This window comes from Palaemon carinicauda, chromosome 28 (genome assembly GCF_036898095.1).
Source record: "Palaemon carinicauda isolate YSFRI2023 chromosome 28, ASM3689809v2, whole genome shotgun sequence".
Lineage (NCBI taxonomy): Eukaryota > Metazoa > Arthropoda > Malacostraca > Decapoda > Palaemonidae > Palaemon > Palaemon carinicauda.
Window position 1 is genome coordinate 77879012 of NC_090752.1, and position 25271 is coordinate 77904282.

The 25271-nt window shown below is 36.3% G+C and overlaps 2 protein-coding genes across 2 annotated transcripts; both read right to left on the reverse strand.

The window, feature by feature from the left end:
• Positions 1 to 561: 561 nt before the first annotated feature.
• Positions 562 to 5952, reverse strand: LOC137621672 (trypsin-1-like). Its single transcript, XM_068352176.1, has 3 exons — positions 5791 to 5952; positions 2389 to 2609; positions 562 to 1182 (listed from the first exon to the last, which is right to left on the reverse strand). The coding sequence occupies exons 1-3, from the start codon at positions 5831 to 5833 to the stop codon at positions 649 to 651; spliced, it is 798 nt and encodes a 265-aa protein (XP_068208277.1). The 5' UTR covers positions 5834 to 5952; the 3' UTR covers positions 562 to 648.
• Positions 5953 to 14282: 8330 nt separating this feature from the next.
• Positions 14283 to 17717, reverse strand: LOC137621893 (trypsin-1-like). Its single transcript, XM_068352397.1, has 3 exons — positions 17630 to 17717; positions 15170 to 15390; positions 14283 to 15001 (listed from the first exon to the last, which is right to left on the reverse strand). The coding sequence occupies exons 1-3, from the start codon at positions 17715 to 17717 to the stop codon at positions 14465 to 14467; spliced, it is 846 nt and encodes a 281-aa protein (XP_068208498.1). The 3' UTR covers positions 14283 to 14464.
• Between the last annotated feature and the right edge of the window lie 7554 nt (positions 17718 to 25271).

The following is a 25271-nucleotide window of genomic DNA, read 5'->3' on the forward strand; positions in this document are numbered from 1 at the left end:
ACTCTTTTTTTTTCCATCTTGATAAGACTGATTTAAAAGAAACTTGCAAAACTAATAAGCATGTCTTGACTGCTGCTTTGTATTTGTCATTCCATCGTTCGTAATCTAAGGACTAAAAGACTGGAGGTTTTATTCCGTTTGTATGATTACATAGATGTTTTAAGATATTTTTGGCTCAGTGGCTAATATATATGGATGCGATTTCTGTGACATTGATTTTCTGTGATGCACCCTTAACATTGCGCAGTCAAACAGTAATTTAACGCAGGTTTGCCCCTTCGTATCAAATCCTTTATTCATACGGGAATCCTGGGAAAAAAACATTCACATCGGTTCACTAATAAATGGTAAGAGATGAGAGGACGATTTACAGCAAGATGTTAAAGAATGTTATGAAGTGTTAGGTACACGGATTACAGAACAATATAAATATATATAGGGCACATATTTACATACTAAAATGTGAAGCCCATCGTCAGTAGATTCTCTTACTGGTATTTATTGTACTCATAATGTGAATATTTTTTTTTTCGAACCTCCCAAATAAGACTGAAAAAAAGATAATTTCATAGCTTTATTGCAGATTCTCTTAATCAAAGCTGGATCCTGAGTGTACCAAATGAATTAACCGAAAATATATTCTACAAACTAGACTGCGTGAGATTTAATCCAGTCGGTATAATAGGAAACTTCGCAATAAACACCAGGTGTGTTTGCGTGCGCGCAGCCATGACTCCATGACACGATCCCAGCCAGATAAGATCCTCCTGTGTCAGAGCAAACCAAAGGGCTCCCCATATCCGCGGTGCAAGGACCCTTACCGCCGTCAGGCACACCTGCACAGATCATCGATTCCTCAAGGGCGTCGCCGTAAGTAACCCGACACTGCTTATCTGTAAGGATGGGCAGAGTAGCTTTCAGAAGGAACTGAGACGCTACCCCTCCTTCTTCGGTGGTTCCCCAACCTGAGACGACGCAGTCTCCCGTCGCTGTGTGGGTCTCCGGGGGCAGGTCGATAGGTTGCACATATTCGTTGAAGACGAAAGGCTTCGTGACTCTGAAGACCGCTATGTCGTTGCTCATGGTGAAGCCGTTGAAATCCTCGTGCTGAATGAACTGTGAAAGTTGGATCGACTGTTCGTGACCTTCCGTGACATTCCTCTTTAGTTCACCAGCCACGACCTGATATTAAGGGGGATGATAGTTGACATTATCTAGTTGGTAAAAAGTATGCAGCATGTGTATACTCTAAATTCAGTAACATCAACTACAATGCAAATAAAAATGTACTATGAATATAACTTGAACTATACAAAGCCTAAAATAAATATTGAAATTTATAAATATGTAGCTATATTTAAGAAAAATAATGATCAAAGTTATTTCTATAGAAATGTTGACGACAGTGATTTCATTATAACTAAAAATTATTAGAGAATATATTGTCTCTATCTAATTTCATTTATATTTAATTTAATTTATGTAATAGATAATTATTATTAATTTTCTCATTTATGACATTATTCAAAGAAAAGATGAAAATGGATGACGAAAGGACCAAGGAAAGTGTAATGTGAAAGGACACTCTTCACATAATTCTTATGATTACCCGTTAAACACTTCAAGGAATGTTTGTGAGATCATCAAAACAAACAGCTTACACCACGCATTCTCTTAATCCAAAATCTTACGGTATAGAAAGTTTCAGATGACATTAAAAAGCAATCTTACATTAAGCAAAAGGAGCCATATATATATATATATATATATATATATATATATATATATATATATATATATATATATATATATATATATATATATATATATGTATATGTATATTACATATGTAATCAAATACACACACATACTGTATATATATATATATACTCAAATATGCTTATATGTAAATTATATACTTAAATATACTAATATATATATATATATATATATATATATATATATATATATATATATATGAACTGAAATATGCATATATGTAAATTATATACTCAAATATATTAATATATATATATATATATATATATATATATATACATATATATATATATATATATATATATATATATATATATATATATATATACTGTATATATATATATATATATATATATATATATATATATATATATATATATATATATATATATATATACTGTATATCATCATCATCTATTACACGTGTTGATATACATATTTATATACAGTATACATATAATTATTAACGTATCAGAACGTAATCTCAGACTTGCCAACAGGATGCCTGAACACTTTAAATGAATCAATCAATCAGACTTATCAAAAGGATTATGAATGGAAAAGGACTGTGATTAGATAAATATAATTTTTACGCAATCTCGATCTTACAAGTAGGTTGCTCGGATCCAAAACATCTTCCCCTTGAAAGCACTGAGCAGCACTAATGCCCCAGTTTTCGTCGTAGATGGAAGCACCGCAGAAATGGAAGCGGAAGCCAAAGGCAGTGTCTTGGAGGCTCAGCGTATATGGGAATTCTCCGGCCGAAGCCTCATCTCCACCGATGACCCCAACATGGCGATGGCGATATCGGGGCTTGAAGCGGGGAAGGCCTGAACTCAATACAGCAAAGAAAAAGGGAAATCAATTTTTTTTCTCTCTCTCAAAATTGGAAAAATCTCTCTCACTCATCAAAGAAAAATGAAGAAAAAAGAAAATTCTATCACTCTCAACAATGAAATATTACAAAGGAAATAATTTTCTTTCTCTCGTCAAAGAAAATAGGAAAAAGGTAATAATCTCTCTCTCTCTCTCTCTCTCTCTCTCTCTCTCTCTCTCTCTCTCTCTCTCTCTCATCAAAGAAAATATTAAAGAAAATTTAAATAATTTTGTGTGTGCGCGTGTTAAAAGTGAAAAGAAAGAGAGGAAGGATTTGTTTTGATTTGTCACTTTGTTGTGTAATGTTAAAGAGGTTGTAGTTAAGCAAAAGTCAGATTATATTTTCATATCAGGATTGATAAAAGTTTAAATGAATCGTGAATCTTTCTTATAAACAAACATAATTTTTGCTCTTTATTGTATTCACTAATGCTGCTTTGATTTTCGTTGTTAAAAAATATAAACATTTGATGACACTTCATATTTCCTGTTGTGTAGAATTGATATAAATATTTTCGTAAGTAATGATACGTTAAAAAAGGTGCAGGAAAATGTATACAGTTTTTCATTCATTTTGACAGAGGTTTAGAAAATATCACTTAAGAATTTTCATGGAATTGAAATCACTCTACAATGACCCGAAACAGTATAGGCTACTCTTCCAAAAATATTTTAAGAAGAAAATTGATAGACGCGATGATAGAAGGAAAAATTAATATTAGAAAATCTTACCAAGACAGAAACTAAAATTGTCGCTTAGATAAAACATAATAACAAAACGCAGACTAATATAAAGGTAAGATAATAAGTGTACATAAATTGTTTATTGCCTGAAAATTGGTGGAAACGAAGAGCAAATAAAATCTTGGATCGAAGATTATATATTTATGAATGTGGGCTATATAGCCCCGAGCTGGGGCCCGCGTGGCCATTCAACACACAAATGCCACGAAGAGATAACCCAGCAGTTCACACTACAGTATAAAGTAAATGTTAGGAAAGGTACCTGGAGTAAAGCAGAAGGATATAAAGCAAGTACAGATAAGGGTCTAAGGATCCATGTAAAGAACCATATGTATTGCCCACAGTGCACCGTGTGACACGCACTGATGGCACTACACCCCTACGGGAACTTTGATAACAGAAATTGTATCATAATTTCGATTCGTGGAAATTCTGTGTGACGACATGTTGTGCCTTTCTGACGTTCATATTTTATCTATGAATTTATCTTTACACTGAAGAACTCCCAAGCATAACATTGTAAATATATGTATTCACTCACACACACACATACACACACAAACGCTCGCGCACAAAATCACCCACAAGCTCAAAGACAAATAAACGCATTTATATGTATACATACAAACACATTATATAATGAATACAGTATATATATATATATATATATATATATATGTATATATATATATATATACATATATATATATAAATATATATATATATATATATATATATATATATATATATACATAGGCCTATATACATCCATCCCTCCACCCACACACACACACACACACACACACACACACACACATATATATATATATATATATATATATATGCACACACACACACACACACGCATGTGTGTGGGGGGCATTGTGTAAAATAACGATTTGATACTAAGATAATGATAACGTATTGATAAAGGATAAAAGATACAAGAACAAAGAAGGGGAAATGAAAAGGATCTATTGGAAAAAGGGGTCATAGCAATAAATAGTATATGTATACGTAAATAACAGAATGGAAAAGCAATATTCTATATAATATACAAGAACTTTGCTGTTTAGATATATCCAAATACATCCGGAGAGCTTATAAGCGTTATCTCTGCCCTCACTAACAATATTTCTAATATAAGTAAAGCAGAGCAGGATCTGACCTACTGTAAATAATGACATTATTGATTTTCACCTGAGCGGACTTGAAAATAATTGCGGTTTTTACACCTCTCTGTCATCATTATTGGCATTATTCGTGGGACGCTTCGGTCAAAAATAACATAAATAATAAAGTTGTTTTGTAATTACATGTTAATGATAAAATATCACCACAATTATGAGTGTTCGCAATTTACTCTTCAAGAATATCTGCAATAAATGCAGCAAAAAATATCTATGTAAACACCCATTCGAGTTTTATATAACTAATCAAAATAAACATACTTAAAAAAAGCGTGCAAAATACTTGAAAAGAATCGCCTTCAAAGCAAGCTTCCATACCACAAAGAGAGAAGAATGGATTTATGAACAAAATAAAGGAATTAAAATACAGACAAAAGATTGGGAGGGGAATATTACACCTACAGTGTGTCTTCCTCGGGACAATTTACTGTTTCTCATCTATCTACTTCTCTCCTCACTCTGCGTAGTTATAATTCCTCAAATTTATTTGAGTCATGTTTTCCTAGAAGAACAGAGTTGTACACAAATGAAAAATACAAGGGGGGACATTCACAAGTACAAGCCTTATATGTGGAGAAATTACCATCTAAGAAATGAAATGACGATCTCTTGAGGTAATATCAACGATGAACAACAATGAGGCAATGAAAATCACAACCATAAAAGAAATGTAAATGATGACTTCGGAGGTATTGAAAAGATGACCCCTGAGGCGGGGGAAATGACAACTTTGGAAGCAATGAAAAATTACGAAATTGGATGAAAAGAATATGACGACTTCGAGGCAATGAAAATGATTATCTCTGATGGAATGAAAAATATTACTTTTGATGAAATGAAAATGACGTATGAGGAAACTAAAAGACGACCTCTAAGGAAATGATAATGATGACCTCAGAGGCAATTCAAAATGACGAACTGATGCAGAGAAAATGTTGACGTATGAAGAAAAGGAAAGGATGACCTCTAAGAAGTAAAAATGATGACCCAAAGACAATTAAAAATTATGAACTTTGGTACTGAGAAAATGATGGAGGACCTTGGGCAATGTAAATTATTATCTCTGAAAGAATGAAAATTATTTTACCTCTGATGAAATGAAAATGGCGTATGAGGAAATCAAACGAACAATCTCTAAGAAAAGAGAATTTCAAGCACAAAGGCAATGAAAATGATGACCACCAAGACTATGTGGACTCACCTTGCACTGCAGCAAGAAGCAAACAGAAAGCAACGAGCCGCATAATCCTGTTTTGGGCTGCAGCCCCACAAGAAAAAAAAAATTGCCACAGTAATTTCTTCTTCTCTGCAGAAGAAAACTGTTCCGCAGCACTGCAGCCAAATCACCTTAAAAAGGCTTCAGTGCCATCAAAAACATTTCTCGCGCTACTCTTCAGCCTTATCAGGGAAGCAGCAGAAAAATATGATTACATGTACTTTTTCACAGTAAACCAATTGACATGGAGCTTTTTAGTGGGGGGTGAGTTAAGTGGGAGTGAATTATGTGGGGATGAAGTTAAATGAGGGGTGAGGGACAACAAAAATCTAAAATATTTTATAATTTGCGAGTTTACATCAATTATTTATTTATTTTAAAAATATGCTCTGATTTTTGTGGTTCCGTGTGACGGAATTCATTAAATGGAAATTTCCATTTTCATGTTAGTATTTAATAGATGGAGTTAGTTTATTTCCTATTCGAGCTGAAACGATTTATTTACCCAAAAAAATCCTGCTGCAAAAGATGAATTTTATGCAGGAATTTGCATATTCTATTGGCATTACAATCCGAACCATTAATGATTCAAATTAAGCTGTAATAAAAAGGATAAAAATTGGCATTTTGCAGATTACTTTCTATTCCCACGGACAATAAGTGATTGTTATTCCTGGTCTAACATGAGTACTTGACAACGCACTCATAATTAACAAACATAATTCCAAAGTGATCATGGTGAAACATGTACTTTTTAATAGCGTAAAAGAACTAAGTCGTGTAAGTCAAAATATCTATATAACTTTGGTGGATGCGACCATTTTTTTTCTGTACATTTCACTCTATAAAAAAAAAATGCATAAATCTGTGATATTCTGGCGATGAAACGTTTATGTTGGTTCTAGTAAAAAGACCAGAATTAGGGGAGATACTTGTGTACTTGTCCATTTTCACACATTGAATTATGCCTCTTAATTGGTCCTTCAAAACTTAGAATTATAAGGGTGGACTGCATAGACCTGAGAGAATAAATAAAAACAAGAAATCTAACATTTAAGAATTCACTAGGCATGATTTGTATTTGGTTGGGTGGCCATAAAAAGAGAGACGTCACTTGAATATCTATAGGTCAAGGCGTGATTTAGTAACTTTACATCATAAATGTCTGCTCGATAGGTCAAGGCAATAGGCTAAAGATCGGAATGGCAATATATATTCTCACTTCCTCCAAGATGAACAAGATGTGTGTGTTTGTGTAAGTGTAGGGGGCATTCATACTTGATGAAAATAAAGCGAAGAGAATTATACAGTGAAATGTCCATCGATTCTCTGTGTTTCAGCAAGGTAGCGAAATGGCAACATTCAAAACCCCTTCGTTCTAATATATCATCTTAGAAAATATTATAACATGTACAGGTACTCATTAAATCTTTCAGACCGAAGAATTCATAATTTCCAACTAATATATAATTTCATAAATAGTAAAAATTACTTTATAATTATGAACACCGACTTCATTATATTTGCATTTAAGAAAGCCATCTCTCATTATGAGATCATGCTGTAGACACACTTGTTGATCGAACTATCAAATATATTTCATCAAGTTTCCAGCTACCCTCTGGTCATGGTTGCTATTTATGTGCTATTTTTTTTAATACACAAATCGTAAAAATAGATATTAATTCCAAAAAATTTGGTTTTATTATACTTTCTTGTGAGAAAAAAAAGCTGCAAATGCACTAATGTAACGATGATATTACTGTTGAAAAGCAATAAAAAATGATAAAAACAATACCTCATTGCAAATGACTGGATACAAATTGAAGTAAAGAAATATAAAGGACATTAGTTTAGTAAATTTCGATGCAATACATAAAGGCCTCCAGAAAAACGTACTAAGCAAGAATTACCCGACTCATTAGGAATAAAATAATACGAGGAGATATAATAAATACTAGTAAAATACTAAGTAAAGCTTGATTTTCAAAATTCATCTCCTCATTCACTTACCCATGAAACATGAGTCTCGAAATATCTATCGCCGTGTGTAATGGAGAAATCCCTGCACCTCGAGTACAGTATATACCAAATGTAATAAATCGTGAAACTTATCGAAGTGAAATATATAAATGACTGATTCTTTTTGGGACACTTATTATGGGTCTTTTTTTATCGAGAGTTGCCGCAGTCTTTTCTCGATGGTATCGAGGTAATATATCACCTCAACGTTCCATTACTTACTCGCGCTGCTTCAAGAAGAAGGTTGTTCATTTATCAGCAAAAACCCTTCTTCTTCTTCTTTTCCTTTTCTCTCCGGGTGGGGAAATCTTCTCCCCCTACTGAAAAATGATTTCTCAAATTCCTGAGCTTACTGTCTATGCATGTTTGTCTTCAACTGATAGCAAGAATAACTTTTTAATGTCTACCGTCAATTATTTAAAAGGATAGTTCTACATTGCAATGCAATGTCCGGATAGACATCTTTTTCTGTAATACCTAATCAATTTATGGTACTACTCGATCTCCAGAACCATTTTTTTTTTTTCGCATGGAAACACGCTGTGTTTTACGGTTAAATTTGGATCCTTTATGGTATAGAATATAAAAGAAAGCGGATGATAATGCTATAAACAGTAAAGATCTGTTCACGGCTATTCTTAAAAGGACGGTACAGTATGAAGATTTCAAATTCATAGTATAGATTGACGAACATGGCTGTAATATCATTAGGCCTACACAATGATACAGGGAAACCATATAAATGAAAAAAGAAACGCCAATGAAAAGCCTAATCTAATCTTAGCATGTGTTGAATTCCCGTGTTTCATTATCTCCAATGCGTTTTCAATTTAGAACAGCCTAATGAATATACCTTCTATTTATTATATTTGTATAACACAATCCGTGATGCTTACAAGTTTGGGTTTTGGCTACTGCTGCTTATCGAAATATTGATTTTGAAATCGATCACAGTATCTCCACCTAGTGAGACAAGCGTTACAACAGTAGGTTTAATGAGAAAGAGCAAATCATTGAGGTTCAGGTAAAGAGAGGGCAGGATAGTATAAACCATTTCATGTCTAACTGCGTTATGATGATAGACGACGTATGAGCTTCTAGGATGCTGATGATGATGATGATACAACGAACATTCATCATGTAGACTGCGCTCTGTTGTTAAATACTGATAACGAAAAGACAGCTGTGAATTTCCCATTAGACCTGGGAACAGTTGGTCATATCTTTACTTCGGGTGAAGATAAAAGAGTCCAAGAACAAAGCGAATTAATGATTGTTCCTAGATTAGTTTCTTTATCTGCTAAAGTAACAAAAGGTCTGATTAGTTTATTTTTAACTTGAATTTCCCTTGAGTTTAAAATAAAAGCTGTATCACAATCATATCAACATGTAGAGAAAAGTTCTATATATCTATGTAAAATTGTCTATCTATTTATCTATATATAGAGAGCGCATATAAATACATGAAAGGAGGCAAGGCTGCAGGATAAAATGGCCAAACAATTGATTTAATAACAGAAGGAGGAGATTTCATAAGAGTAAAATTAGCTGAACTTTACACAATATGTCTGCAAGAATGCCATATACATACTGCTTGGAATTTTTTTTTCATTATACCAATTCACAAAAAGGGAGACACAAAAGACCTGAAAAAAATACCGCCCAATAAGTTTACTCTCCGAAATATATAAAATAATTTATTTAGATAGATCATATTACACTAAATACAAAGACCTTGACTTTAATCATCCATGAGAGCAGGCAGGCTTTAGAAGTGGATATTCAACAACTAACCAACTTATGGAAAAGTCAACAGACAACAGAATTTGACAAACCAACATGTATGGGGTCTATAGAATATGAAAAAGCTTTTGATTGCGTCAAAACCTCAGCAGTAATGAATGCGCTTCAAAGACAAGGAATAGATGAATCTTACTTTAGAACACTTGAAGATATCTATGCAGGAAGTACAGCAATCCTAAAACTACATAAATATGGTAAGAAAATTCCGATTGAGAAAAGTTAGACAGGGAGACACCATCTCTCCCAAATTATTCACAGCATGCCTAGCAGTAGTTTAAAAAAAATTAGATTAGGAAAATTTTGAAATTAATATTAACAACTTTTGACTTTCAGATAACATAGTTGTGTTTAGTGAGTCATGGGAAAAATTGCAAAATATTATAGAATATTTGAATAGAGAAAGCATTAGTGTAGGAATGAAAATGAACATGAGTAAAACCAAGATAATGTTCAATGCAAATAGAGAGAGATAACAATTAAGAGTTATGGACAAACCTTTAGAAATTGTTAATGAATATACGTACCTAGGACAGACAGTAAGCGTTTCTCTAAGACACAAGACTGAAATTAAAAGAAGGATAGGCAATGGATGGACAGCTTTTAGAAAAGAAAATGAGGCTATGAAACATAAAAAGCCACTTTCTCTAAAAAGAAATGTATTTAATGTGATGGCCTTACTAGTTTCAACTTATGCATCAGAAACTTGGAACCTTACTAAAGACCTATGGAAAGACTAATGATGGGAATAACACTAAGAGACAGTAAAAGAGCAACATGGATACATGAGCAAACTAAAGTAGAGGATATTCTAACAACATGTAAGAAAAAGAAATGGACGTGGACAGGACAAATAATGAGAATAACAGACAATAAATGGACATTTAGAATAAAAGAATGGATCCCTAGAGATTGCAAAAGAAATAGGGTAAGGAAGAGAAGACGATGTTTTGACGAACTATGAAAGCTTGCGGATGTGAAAAAGAATAGAAAGACCATGAACATAACAATTGGAAGGACATGTCTGAGGTCTTTATTCTGCATTGGTCTAGTAACGGCTGATGATGACGATGCTCTATACAATATATATAAATATATATATATATATATATATATATATATATATATATATATATATATAGTATATATATATATATATATATATATATATATATATATACACACACACACACACACACACATATATATATATATATATATATATATATATATATATATATATATATGATTATCATAGTAACATCTAAAGATCAAAGACAACACCACCGGGTAACCGAGCTCCAGTTGGGTTTCAGGATAAAACGTCAACTGCATTTACACTTTCCATTCAATATTTGATGGCGCCACGTGTTTATAACCCCTTTTTTTATGAGATTTTTCTGTCAAGACAACATTGGCTGAATTATGGAATTGCATTTCGATAGAAAGGCTATAGTGGTTTAAAGTTAATATACTAAAATATTTGGAAAATCCTTTATTAATTAACAAGCATTGGCAAAAGAAAACTATAAAATTCTTTGATATGGAAATTTTTTAGAATAATTTTGAAATACATAAATGATTTATCACAACGCTTCACACAATTTAATGAACAATCTTACAAGATTCCCGCTGTGTCAGGTGGTTGTGAGGTGCTAACAGAGAGGCGAAGTGAATGCAAGTAAAGTTTATTCAACAGATAGTGAGTTAATAATACAAGAAGTTGATATCAGGAATGTCAACAAAAATCAAACAATCTAAAACATGCGATGGCTAGCTTAAACGGGTTGTTCTGTCATCAGTGTATGAGAGAGCAAGAGATAAAAAAAAAGCGACAGCATTACATTGTATGACTATAAAACACGTGTGGTACACCGCCCTTTGACGATGCTTACGCTTAAAATCTTTCAATGGGATTGAAGTCAGTTCTTCATGATCATTATCGTTTGTCCAACGCAGGATAAAGTTTGGAGCTTACTCACCTTCTCAGAAAATCTAGATTCATAAACTGCATTTACCTTGAATATGATTCCCTTTAGAGCGATGCTGTTCTTCATGACAACCTGGGGACTCACTACTCCTACTGTTTTCATCATTTCTCCGAGGAAGTTCACGATTCCACTGTTGCAAAGGCAGGGTCGACCGGTCGAGTCAACTTTCTACATTTTTTTTGCCATTCCTTACATTTTCCCTCAGTCCCATCCTACCTATATCATCCTCACCACATCCATCTATCTGATCCACTGACGTCTCACGATCCTCTTCCCCTTCACTGGAATTTTTTTTAGGCATCTTGATTGGTACGACCTCCTCCCTTCTTACTACATGGGCATAGTATCTCAGACGAGCTTCCCCAGCTTTATTTTTCACATTATATATACCGCATATTCTTCTTATATCCTGATTCGCCCTTCTTTCCAGTGGTGATATTTCAGCAATCCATCCTACTATCCTCATCTCGGTCCTTTCCAATATTCCTTTCTCTTTTCACTTAAGCGACCAAGTTTCTTCCCCATATAATAGTACAGGCCTGATAACTGTCTTAGGTAGTAGGATAGCCAGGCCACCAGCCCCCTATGGAGATACTACCAGGAAAGAGTTATTGGATCCAGACAGTACTACATTGGATCCCACTCTCTGGTTATGGCTCATTTTGTCTGGGCTATTCTTTCCACATTCTCCTCTGTCGTCATACACCTGACAACACTGAGATTACCAAACAATTCTCATTCGTTTAAGGGGTTAGATACTGCAATGTAATACTTTAGTGGCTACTTTCCTCTTGGTAAGGGTAGTAGAGACTATTTAGCTATGGTAAGCAGCTCTTCTAGGAGAAGGACACTCCAAAATCAAACCATTGTTCTTTAGTCTTGGGTAGTGCCATAGCCTCAGCACCTTGGCCTTCCACTGTCTTGGATTAGAGTTCTCTTGCTTGAGTGTACACGCTGTTCTATCTTATCTCTCTTTCCGGTTTTTTTTTTTTCAAGTATTTTATAGTTTATGTACGGAAGATCTAATTTAATGTTGTTACTGTTCTTAGTATATTTTATTTTGATTGTTTATTGCTTTTATTTTTTTATTTCCTTGTTTCCTTTCCCAACTAGGCTATTTTTCCCTGTTGGAACCCTTGGGTTTATATTGTATTTTGATTGTTTATTACTTGTAACTTTTTATTTCCTTGTCTCCTTTCCTCACTGGGCTTCTTTTTCCTGTTGGTATTCCAATTGGGGTTATAGCTTAGCTTGTAATAATAATAATAATAATAATAATAATAATAATAATAATAATAATAATAAAGATGAAATTTTTTTTTCATTTTGTGTCTTAAGTGCATTGTGGCCGAAAACAACTTGTTACTTTCTATTTTTGCCATGCTTATTTCACTGTCACTGCTTTCTCAAGTCCACCCTCCTATGTTATTACTGAACCCAGGTAATTAAACTTGTTGATCTGGTTTAGCATTGCACCATCTTCCACTTGAATGTATACTGCTTCATGTCCATCTCTACCGCTAACCACATCCTTCCAATGTTCACCTTCAATCCTTTCCTTTCCAGGTCTCCATTCCATGCCATAAAAACTTTCTTGTTTTCTGTGTCTGCTATAATGACCAAATGATCAGCAGTCATCAGTTCCCACAGTTCTTTGTTGTACCCTAATTCTGATAATAAAGTGTCTATTATCATGAGGAACAGGAATGGATTCGTTACAGATCCATGGAGGCCAACCTTCACAGGGAATGCTTCAGTCCTTCTCATATTTCCCATGTATGATGGTTTTTGCACCTTCACACATCATCCTCACTAACCTTACCAACTTCTCCGGTCCTCCTGTCTTTCTTGAACTCCAACAGACTAACCTTCTTTGTACTCTGTCATATATCTTTTCAAGGTCCACAAAACACATGTAAACTTTCCTGTTTCCTTCTAAATACTTATCTTGGACTTGTCTTACAACAAAGAGCGCAGCTACTGTGCTCTAACATTTCAAAAACCCGCAAAACTGCTCATGTATATCTACCAAATCTCTCAACCTTCCTTCTACTACTCTTTCCAGTATCTACTCCAAAAGCTTTATTCTTCTGTAGTTATCACAGTTTACCAGCTTTCCTTTATGTTTATACAATCTAATTATCCAAGTATCTTCTCAGTCCCCTGGCATTTCTTCTAGATCCACATCTTTTCAAATACTGTGTGCATAAACTCTTTCCCTAGATTTCCCACCGTCTTACCAATTTCTATTGCTACCTCTGATTTCCCTGTGGCTTTATTCACTCTTCCTTTCTGTTTTGGTCTAGTCTCGACTTCACTTTCTTTGCTGTTTGCTATGGAATTACTGTATACACACATATACATACATACATACATATATATATATATATATATATATATATATATATATATATATATATATATTTAGATATTCACTATATAATTTTACATGTGTAATATTCACAAACACACACGTATATATATATATATATATATATATATATATATATATATATATATATATATATATATAGTTACTTTATGGTCAGTATAATATCTTTCTAGAATTTTTTTTTCTGCTTTTTTTCTGAAGTCAAATAGAAAAGGAATGGTATAGATTGCATACAACTAGTTTATGATATATAATTCTTTATTAGACCAACGGGTCTTTGTCAATAGTGTCTAGTATCTTTTCGATGCTCACTATGTTTACAAAGGGTAAGTTTTGATTGCAGTATACAGATAGAGTAGTAATGAATTAAGAAAAATTACAATATCTGACAATTAGAAGTTATGTCAGTGAAACATCTAATAAAAATAAGCTTTATTTGTCTTTTAAGAACCTTTTAGACTGCATGGGAAGTGATCCATTCAACAAAGTACGCTACTTCAGTGTAAACACCTGCAAAACCAGGATTAGCACAGCCATGCCCCCAGGACACGATACCAGCCAGGTAGTTGGATCCACCATCTGAGCAGACAAGAGGTCCCCCAGAATCTCCTTGACAAGCATCCTTTCCCCCCAAGTCAGCACCTGCACAAAGCATGGAGTCCTCGATTTTTTGTCTGCCATACTCCTCACGGCACACCTCATCCAAGACAATAGGTACAGTCACCTTACGTAGAGTCGATGGCAAACTTCCCCCTTGAGAGGTAGAACCCCAACCGGTGACGACGCAGTCACCAGTAGCTACATGGCCTTGCAGCGGTAGGGCGATGGGCTGAACAAAGTCATTGAAGACGAATGGTTTGGAGAGCTTAAGAAGTGACACGTCATTGATGACTTTTCGGGGGTCGAAATCTTCGTGTTGGATAATCTTGGAGAGGAAGATGCTTTGCTCAGTGCCCTCGACTAAGTCAAAGTTGTGTTCACCGGCAACAACCTTTAAAAAAAATTAGGAAACTATTTAATATGAGGACAATTATATGATTCAGTGGACTAGATTATGACTTTCCATATAAAGTCACAGGATGGTCCAAGTTCACAGTTTCCTTATTGTTAGTTTGAGCTATTTACAGGCATTTGGCATCAAAACTTCAATGGTCGTTACCTTAAGGTGATGAGGGTTGTCAAAGTCATAACCATCTACGCAATGGGCGGCACAGATGGCCCAGTTTTCGTTGTAGATAGAGGCACCGCAAAAGTGGAAGCTGTGGCCGAAGTAGACCTCCTGGAAACTCAGCTGATATGGAAACTCTCCAGGAAGGGCTTCGTCGCCTCCCACGATTCTACTTGAGCCTCTCCTAAACTTAGGTTTATGTTTAGGAGCCGCTGCCAGGAATTAAGATAATTCTGATTAAGCAAAAAGCAAAGTCTGTTTTCCATTAGATTGGGTTTTAATTATTTCTTTTTTTTTTCATTTTAAAAGCCGAACTGAAATTTACGCTGAGAATATGTTACAATAAATAGTTTGGCCTCTATTAAGAAACTAATCAACCATGTATGTAAATTTCGCTTAACATAAATAAAGTAAAAAACCATATTGCATACTTTCTTCATGTAATAAAATAAAATTCCTATAGCAGTTTCTTTTTTATTTTTACTAGTAGATTCTTATTCTGAATTCTAAGCCGAGAATGATTTCCATGGATTTTTTTTCCGTAACCCAGCCTAATTTGAGAAAAAAATCCTCCTCATTTGGTAATTCTGTTTATCATGAATAGATTTAACATGAAAATATCAAGGGCTCCTTTTTAAAATAAAAATAACTAGAAATGGCTGTCACCTGATAGCTATATTCATTAGTATTCAATTGGACCAAATATATAAATAATCCGATCTACTTTTGAATGAAAAAACCATTTGCTTATACATATACAATTTTATCAAATACCTATATATACATTCACTGCTGATTTGGGACGAATGTACAGCAAGGAAAAAGCTCATCGATCTCAATATCACATGAATTTCATAAAAAAAAGATAAAAAAATAAAAATAAAATAAACAAAAAAATATTAAAGTTATTTTGAAATTTTCACAAAAGACTTATTTCTTTTCAAACGTTGCCTTTAAAATCTTAACAAAAATTAATTTTCGAACATGCCCACCGCAGAGTTTTACTAAGCATACAGAGGCTCTTCTAAATGTCAATTCGATAACAAATAAAGATGAATTATTTCAAAACCGATAAACAAATAATTATTCGGATTGATGCATAGGTGGAAGCAAAACATGTTTTCATTAACGTTTGAGCTGTATATCGATTGTTGGACGATTTTCCTTTGTACACATTTAGCATTCAAACCACATGACCTACATAACCTATGGTGTCTCGGTGATGTTGACAGGACCATAAAAGTTGACAGTTAAACAAAATAAACAAAGGTGGTAACACAATTATTAGAGGATCACGCTGATGATATTAAAAATAGAAATAATACCGACACATCAATAATCTAAAATATGCTGAGATATGCAAACTATCATGATCTGAAGTAATTAAATTCATGCAAACCTGACATTTTGCCAGAAAAATGTAAAAACAAAGCAAAATGTGCATTTTGATCCCGAAAATCAAACGTAATAATGAAAACTTCAATAATAATAACAATATTGGAAGAGCTGAAATTCTCCTGCATACCATAAACCGTAGCAATGAGCAGGCAAATAAGTAGACACTTCATGGCTGGTAACTGGTGAAGCTTGCCTCCGGGACAAGAGTATTTATACTGTACTACAAGGCCTTAAGCCCCCTAACACCGATAATAAGCACGTGTCCTTCATCCTAAAATTTCTCAGGGAGGTATAGACGACCTAAGCCTAAAATAAGGTCTGAACATGAAACACATTGCTTGAATTACTTTTGTTCCCATGTTCGACACGTTGCTAAGTATTGGCATAGAGAAAATAGGGGAAAGCAGAGTAAATTTGATTACATTTTGATAGGTTAACTCACTTAAAAGAAACAGATATCGACGGTTGAGTTCCTAACAAGGCAAACTGCGTGATAATTAAGGATCTGCTTTGATTAGCAACAATTATCATTGACATTTGACCTTGCGTATATTTGTATGCAACATGCAAATCAACATATAAGCGTATGTTTAAACAATGACTTGAAAAACAATATCCATTGTTGCTAAATTTGTCTACAGAGATTTTTTATCAGATTTTTATTAATTCCTTTTACGCTGCACTGTGAAAACTATGATGGTCATCTCTTTGACTGAGAATCGATAGAAGACATTAACCGCACTATTTTCTTAACTTAATTCTATGTCAAATCCTCCCACGACGCAGGTTCTTTCCTTACAAAATGAAATGCACTGGCCTGCACTTTATGAGCCTTATTGCATCGCATTACTTTGCTTTGTAATACTTTACCAATGGTAACCTTTGCTCTCCACCTACATAGGGCCTCTATGAATACCCTCCTTGATCATGTAGGTAGAAAACGTATCCTTACTATGACACTCTGCCACCACTGACAAGTCTACATTGTTTTCAGAATCCAGTACGTCAGAATGGTGCTAAAAAAATGGAACGGGCACTCAGTAGAGCACATACCTTCGCCAACGCCACATTTGATACCATGTTTAGGCATACAAACTGGATAATAATGGTCGCGTAATAATGAAATCTGCACTTTTAGCATGTTGATTGACCCAGCTGACCTTTGAACCCCAAACCGCTAAAATGGGTAATGACGTTACTTTATCATGTATATCACAAGATAAGCAATTGAATTATGCATATTTTAACACTAGTTTCTTGCAAATCTCATAAAAATTTACCATGATATAGCAAAATTAATTTTTTTTTAACCTTGACCTCAATCTTTAACCCAATGACAGCCAAATAACAAGCTAGGCAATTGAATTACGCACATAAAAATTGTCATGGTATGGCAAAATGACTTTTATACCTTCACTCCCAAAATCTGATCATATTGTCCTTGGATTGAATAAATATTTGTCAGTAAAATAAAAAAAATTGCATCATATGCCGTTTAGTTATTACCATATGGATACTATTGGAGTATTTAATGGAAGAGTTTATTGTGATGAAGAAATTTAAACACAACCATGACATGTTCTCCCACATGCAAAATGTCGCTGGTGAAATTTAGAAAAAAAAAAATCGTACAAAATCTCCACAGCGTTGCATAATCCTTATGGCCTAGCACAGGATAACAAGAATTTTACCTAGAAAAAACATTTAATACAAATGCCTCATGGCAAGTACAGTGGTAATGCGTGTACCGCACATGTTTCATACATGCTTGTACACTGTAACGGTTCTTATTTTTTATCTTATCACTCGCTCTTCCCTGCACTGTTATGAGACCAACCTTAGTTAGTATGATAAAGCATGAGCAAGCATGATGCTAGCTCATGCCCTGTCATGCTAGAATTTTTTTAGGTTCTTTCTCGCAAGTCGCAGTTTATAAACTCAATGATTGTTTGATAAAGTTTAGTTGCAGTACTGGCAATTCTCAGCTGCCAGTATAGCCAAATTTTTTCAGCTCTCTAAAGAACCGTTGGGGGACCAAAAGGCGTTGTTCGCCCTTAGGGAAATGACCAGTATCACTCACCCACAGCCTACTGTAGACGGCTCTCCTCGTGAGATGAATCTACTTTGTGCCCTTTGGGTACGGCGCTTACTCAAACCTGTACGAGCAGCAATAACCGATGTCGATACTTTGCCCATGAAGGACCTGATGACCAAAGTTGACACCCTTATGGACAGCCACTTCACCACCTTCAATTCCCTCATCAATGCCTCCACAGATGGCCACCAAGTGACATGACGGAGTGGCAACAAAGCCGCCCATCACCCACCACTCGCTCACGTCCAATCCAACGACCTTTATAGCTATCTACTGAGACTCATCAGCTCCACTCCAGGCTTAGCACTGCTGCGAAGAAATGTTCGAACGATTGTCAATGGCCATGGAATGTGTAAGTAGGCCATTGCTTGTTGCCGTGGTCTCCCCTGTCACTAATCATTTCTTTTAACATGATGCAGGTACAGGCGTGCAATTTTTGGTAGACATAGAGGCTGCCGTTCTCTTCTGCCAGGGCCATTATCTAGGACACAACGCATTCTTTCTAAATCTGCCGATGTCTGCCTGGTGGCAGCCAACGGATCTGTGATACCTCACATTATTGTTTGGAAGCGTCAAATATCACTGGAAGTTTTACTCGTCCACAACTCTTCAATCCGCCCCCTCTGACCTCACTCTCCATATCAGTACACACACGGATGCCTACACCTACCTCCTCACGTCGTACTTCATCAAATGCCCGCGGTTCCTGCCAAACATGGTATATATCACCATATAAAGACGATGGGGTCCCATGTTTTCGACAGATGCAGGCATCTGGCACCGGATCGTTTGCAGTCTCCACATGATAGTTCGCTGAAATGGAAGAAATGGGCCTTTGCCAAAAGGCATCAAGCCCATGGTCGTTCTGAAGAAAGATGGCTTCCTTCGTTCGTATGAAGATTACAGGCATTTGAGCATGCAGGCAGAACCGGATTACTACCCCCTTCCAAACAAAGCCGACATGACCTCCTACTTGCACAAAGCAAAGGTTTCCCCAACGCTCAACCTCCTGAAGGGGTAATATCAGGTGCTCATGAACCCAGAAGACATCCCAAAGACCGCCATCACCACCCTCTTCAGTACATACACCCTCAATTACTCCTGTTTTGGCCTTCGTAATGCTTAGGCCACTTTTAAACGCCTCATGGATGGAATCTTAAGGGACATCCCCTTCTGTGTATGCTATGTGGATGACATACTTGTGTTCTCTTCCTCCAAAGAGGAACACTTCTGTCACCTAGGCATTGTGCTCGACACCCTACAAATGTACGGCCTTGTATTCAGGTACGGGAAGTGTACCTTTGGTGCCAACGAAGTATCATTCTTAGAGCACTGCATCACTCCTAAAGGAGTCCAACAATGCCCTCAACCGTCAAAGCACTTCAAGAATTCTTGGGCATGATCAACTATTACCACGGTTTCCTGCCAACCATCGCCTCCACTCTCGGCCCCCTCTACGCTTCGCTCAAGGGCAAGCCAAAAGACCTGAAGCAGGGTACCCTTCAAGAAGTGGCCTTCTGCAATCCAAAGAATGCCCTATCAACAGCTGATGCTCTCAGTTTCCCTGTGCCACATGCACCTCTCCTTTTCTCCAGCGATGCCAGCGACATCGCTATTGGTGGAATACTTGCGCAGGTGATCAATTGGTTGCCCCACCCATTGGCCTTCTTCAATAAAAAAACTAAGGCAAAATCCAGCTACTCTACCTTCGACTACGAATTGATGACAGTGCACTTAGCTGTCCTCACTTTCGCCACTTTTTAGAAGGTAAGCCCTTCGTCATGTACACGGACCACATATCTCTGGAGCATGCTTTCACTCAACAGCCCAATGCCTGGTCTGCCCGTCAATGCCAACATTTCTCTGCAGTGACTGATTACAGTTGCACCTTTCATCACGTCCCTGGGAAAATGAATATCATTGCCGATACCCTATCAAGAAACACAGGAGCCCCCATTCACCTAGGATTGGATTAAAACACCCTGGTAGAATCCCAATGAAAAAATCCAGAGTGCCAAGCATGTAGGACATCCTGCCTGCACATCCCTCCACCGGGAAGACATAACTCTTGACGACTCTATCGCCACCTTGCTCTGTGACGTCAGTACTGTTAGACCTAGACCTTGGATACCTGATCTCATGTGCCAACAAGTGTTTGGTTTCTTTCATGGCTTTTGCATCCCTCACCACAATCTACAGCACACCTCATGAAGATGAAGTTTATTTGGCACTGCATTACTAAGGATGCTAAGGATTGGGACCATGCCTGTACTTCATGCCTTACTCCAAAAGTACATCAACACACGGATTCAGGAGTGGGCACATTTCCTCAACCTCAGCGGCGTGTTGACCACATTCACATCGGCGTAGTAGGTCCCCTACCCACATCACAAGGACAGCGAGACCTGTTTACCGTCATCGACTGCTTCACTTGTTGACCTGAAGCCATTCCCATGGAAACTGCAACGTCCACCTCATGGGATAGTGAGATTTGGTATACCTGAGCATATTACTTCTGACAGGGGTACCACTTTCACCTCTATAATGTGGATATCATTACCAAATCTCGTGGGAATCACCATACCTCAGACAACTGCCTATAACCTTGCTGCCAAAGGAATGATTGAACGTTTTCATCACACTCTCAAAGCAGCTTCATGTCTCACTGCAAAGACTATAACTGGTTTACCAAGCTTCCTTCGGTCCTCCTGGGACTAAGGACCACTCGTAAAGATGCACTGGATGTCTCGGAAGCTGAAATGGTATAAAGATACCTGTTGGTCATCCCTGCCAATTTTTTTTCCATCTGCATCCTCCTCCGACAACCTCCAGCGCCTACATCACGTTGTGGGACAATTTAATCCATGCCACCAGACTTACAAGACCACAGCTTAGCAGCACATAGATAGATCTGCACTCGGCGACACACTTTTTCCTAGGCAACGACACTAGCAAGCCATTGTTACACGAGCTCTTTCCTCATGTTCCGTCGTACACCAAAGGCTTTCTTCATCAACATTCATGGCAAACAAGACTGTGTTTCCATTGATCGCCTAAAACCTGCATATCTCCAGCCAGATGACCCACCTACAGTACTCCTCTCTAGAGAAGAGCGCCCCATTTCATATGCATGTTATTTTTTGGGGGAGCCATGTACCGCATATGTTTCATACATGCTTGTACACTGTAACAATTTTGATTTTTTATCGGATCACTCGTAATTCCCTTCACTGATAATAGACTAACCTGCGTTATCATGCTAGCTAATGCTTTATCATGTTTGAGTTTTTGTGATGATCTTTCTTGCAAGTCTCTCTCTCTCTCTCTCTCTATATATATATATATACATGATGTTTGCTTAATAAAGATTAGTTGCATTCACCTCACATCTCAGTTACAACCTGACTGCTTGCTTGCACACGCGTTTGCATGGCAGCAGATCGATTCTAGTCTGGAACTGTTAGTTTATGATGCTTACTGGGGAGGATACTCTCAGGTTATGCTTCATTTCCCCCTTGCCTACACACACACCGAATAGTCTGGCCTATTCTTTACATATTCTCTTCTGTCCTCATACATCTGATAACACTGAGATTACCAATCAATTCTTCTTCACCCAAGGTGTTAACTACTGCATTCTTGTTGTTCAGTGGCTACTTTTCTCTTGGTAATGATAGAAGGGACTCATTTGCTATGGTAAGCAGCTCTTCTAGAAGAAGGACACTCCAAAATCAAACCATTGTTCTCTAGTCTTGAGTAGTGCCATAGCCTTTGTACCATGGTCTTCCAATGTTTTGGGTTAGAGTTTTCTTGCTTGAGGGTACACTCAGGCACAATATTCTATCCTATTTGTCTTCCTCTTGTTTTGTTAGTTTTTATATCTGATAGAGGATATATTTATCTTAAAGTTACTGTTCTTAAAATACTCTGTTTCTCTTTGTTTCCTTTCCTCGCAGGGCTATTTTACCTGTTGGAGCCCCTGGGCTTGTATCATTCTGGTTTTCCAACTAAGTCGTAATTTAGCAATAAATAATAATAATAATAATAATAATAATAATAATAATAATAATAATAATAATAATTGCGATTGTATAATTAAATAGCAAGAAAAAACATTCTTAGTATGTGTCTCAAGTTGTTATTTTGGAGAAAAGAACCTAAAAGGAATGAAAGGTTCTGAAGCTGAGAGAGAGAGAGAGAGAGAGAGAGAGAGAGAGAGAGAGAGAGAGAGAGAGACCAGTGGAGATGAGCCTCCTAACATGAGGTCAAGAAGAAAAGTCTCAGACATGATGTCCAGAAAAAAAAATTCGTGAAGAAAAAAGAAACTATTGCTTTTGGCAGTGTAAATGAATTTAAGACCAGCAAAAGTGCCTATTTATATCTAAATTATATAAATAATCAATAAGGAACCGAAAGATGATGTCGAAAGTCAACGAATTTTAGTAGCAAATGGTAAAAAAAAGAGAATAACAATGTCAATTACTATATGCTTGACTGCATACCTTTCCTTGAATTATGAGTTCGGCCACTCAGGCGTTTTTCTACATCAGTGATTTCGATGAAAGAGTTGAGAGAGTCCCTCTGCAGCCAGAAGAGCTGATCCCCGTCTCCATTAGATTTATCCGCAGTAAGAGTCTGAAACCACATCCTTCAGTTGCGACCGAGTATTGGCTTAGCTCAGAAATGGTCCATTACCGTTCTACCGCGAAGAGGATTTTTTTTTTTTTTTTTTTTTTTTAATTTAACATGTGAATATACATATACTTTTCTTTCCGGTACTACTGTTTGGTTTTAGGTAATTATCTCTCTCTCTCTCTCTCTCTCTCTCTCTCTCTCTCTCTCTCCCTCTCTCTCTCTCTCTCTCATTTGATTTGATGGTATGATGTTCATTTCATCGAAAAATACTGTAGTATTCATATTTTATAACAGTCTTGAAACATGGGTATGTATAAATTGAAGAAACAATATTGAGTTGATTAAATATAATTCTATACTGCATGTCATCTTGATGACATGCAGTAGGTTTGTAGGTAGTAGGTTGGCCAGGGCACCAGCCGCCCGTTGAGATACTACCACTAGAGAGTTATTGGATCCTTTGACTGGCCCGACAATAATGCATTGGATCCCTCTCTCTGGTTTCGGCTTATTTTTTCTTTGCCTACACATACACAGAATGGTCTGCTCTATTCTTTACATATTCTCGGCTTTCCTCATACACCTGATAACAATAAGATACTAAACACTTCTTCACCCAAGGGGTTGTTAATTACTGTACTGCAATTGTTCAGTGTACTTTCCTCTTGGTAAGGGTAGAAGAGACTCTTTAGCAATGGTAAGCAGCTCTTCTAGGAGAAGGACATTCCAAAATTAAACCATTGTTCTCTAGTCTTGGGAAGTGCCATATCATGGTCTTCCACTGTCTTGGGTTAGAGTTCTCCTGCTAGAGGGTACACCTGGGCACATTTTTTTATCTTATTATTTTTTTTTCCTCATGTTTTTTTGAAATGGTGTGTTGGACAGGCTTTATAGAAGGGCCATGGATGCCTGGTGGTTTATCAAGAGGTCGTCTTTTCCTTTTCTTATTCTTTTTCTTCTCAAAACCATCCTTACTGTCCTCCCTTCAGTTGAAATGGCTATCCTGGAGGGTATTTAGCATTGCATGGTGTATCGGCTCCTCCATGTTGACCAGTTTTTCCGACATTTTACTATAGTCTATGGGTTTCATCAATCACTTTATTTATAATTCTGTACATATTGTTTTTGTTATAATTCTTGTTAATCTAGTTTTCAAGTATGATGTCTCTTTTTTATTTCTATTAATTCTTATGCTGTCTGGAGACATTGAGCGAAATCCGGGACCAGTACATCCTAGATTTCTTCAATGTCGTCTTCTGTATTGCAACATTCGTGGTCTTCATACAAATATTCAAGACCTTACAGTTGCGTCCAGACAGTATGATATTCATTTGTGTTCAGAAACTTTGGTTTCTTATATGAGGCACTCATCTGAGCTCCTTATAACTGGTTTTAAGAAGCCAATACTATTGAAACGTGATGCCATCCCTAGGGCCAGGGGAATGCGGTGTATATTAGGACTGATTGACCTGCTTCTCATAAGTCCTGCTATCAATGTGGATGTCATGAGATTCAGGTAATAAAAGTTTGTGGCAGGCATAACAACTTTTATTTGTGTTCGGTCTACCGGAATCCAGACATGGATGATTCTATCTTCGATTGTCTTCTTACCATTATGGCTAAGATACAAGAAGATGATAGAAAGGCTTCTTTTGTCTTTGTTGGTGATTTCAATGCTCACCATAGGGAGTGGTTAAGTTCTATCTCTCCTACCGATTGCCATGGCTTAAGAGCTTTAGACTTTGCCTCTGAATCAGGCTGTGAGCAAATCATAAATGAAGCTACTCACAGGTCTGGTAATTGCTTTGACCTCGTATACACTGACTCCCCTGGCGTTATAACTAGTAAGGTTGGTTCTCCAGTCGGGGCATCTGATCATGCATTGATTTCATTAGTAGTGAAGACTAAGCAGCCTGTCCCTGATGTATCATACTCTTGTAAAATTTATATGAAATCCCAAGCAGA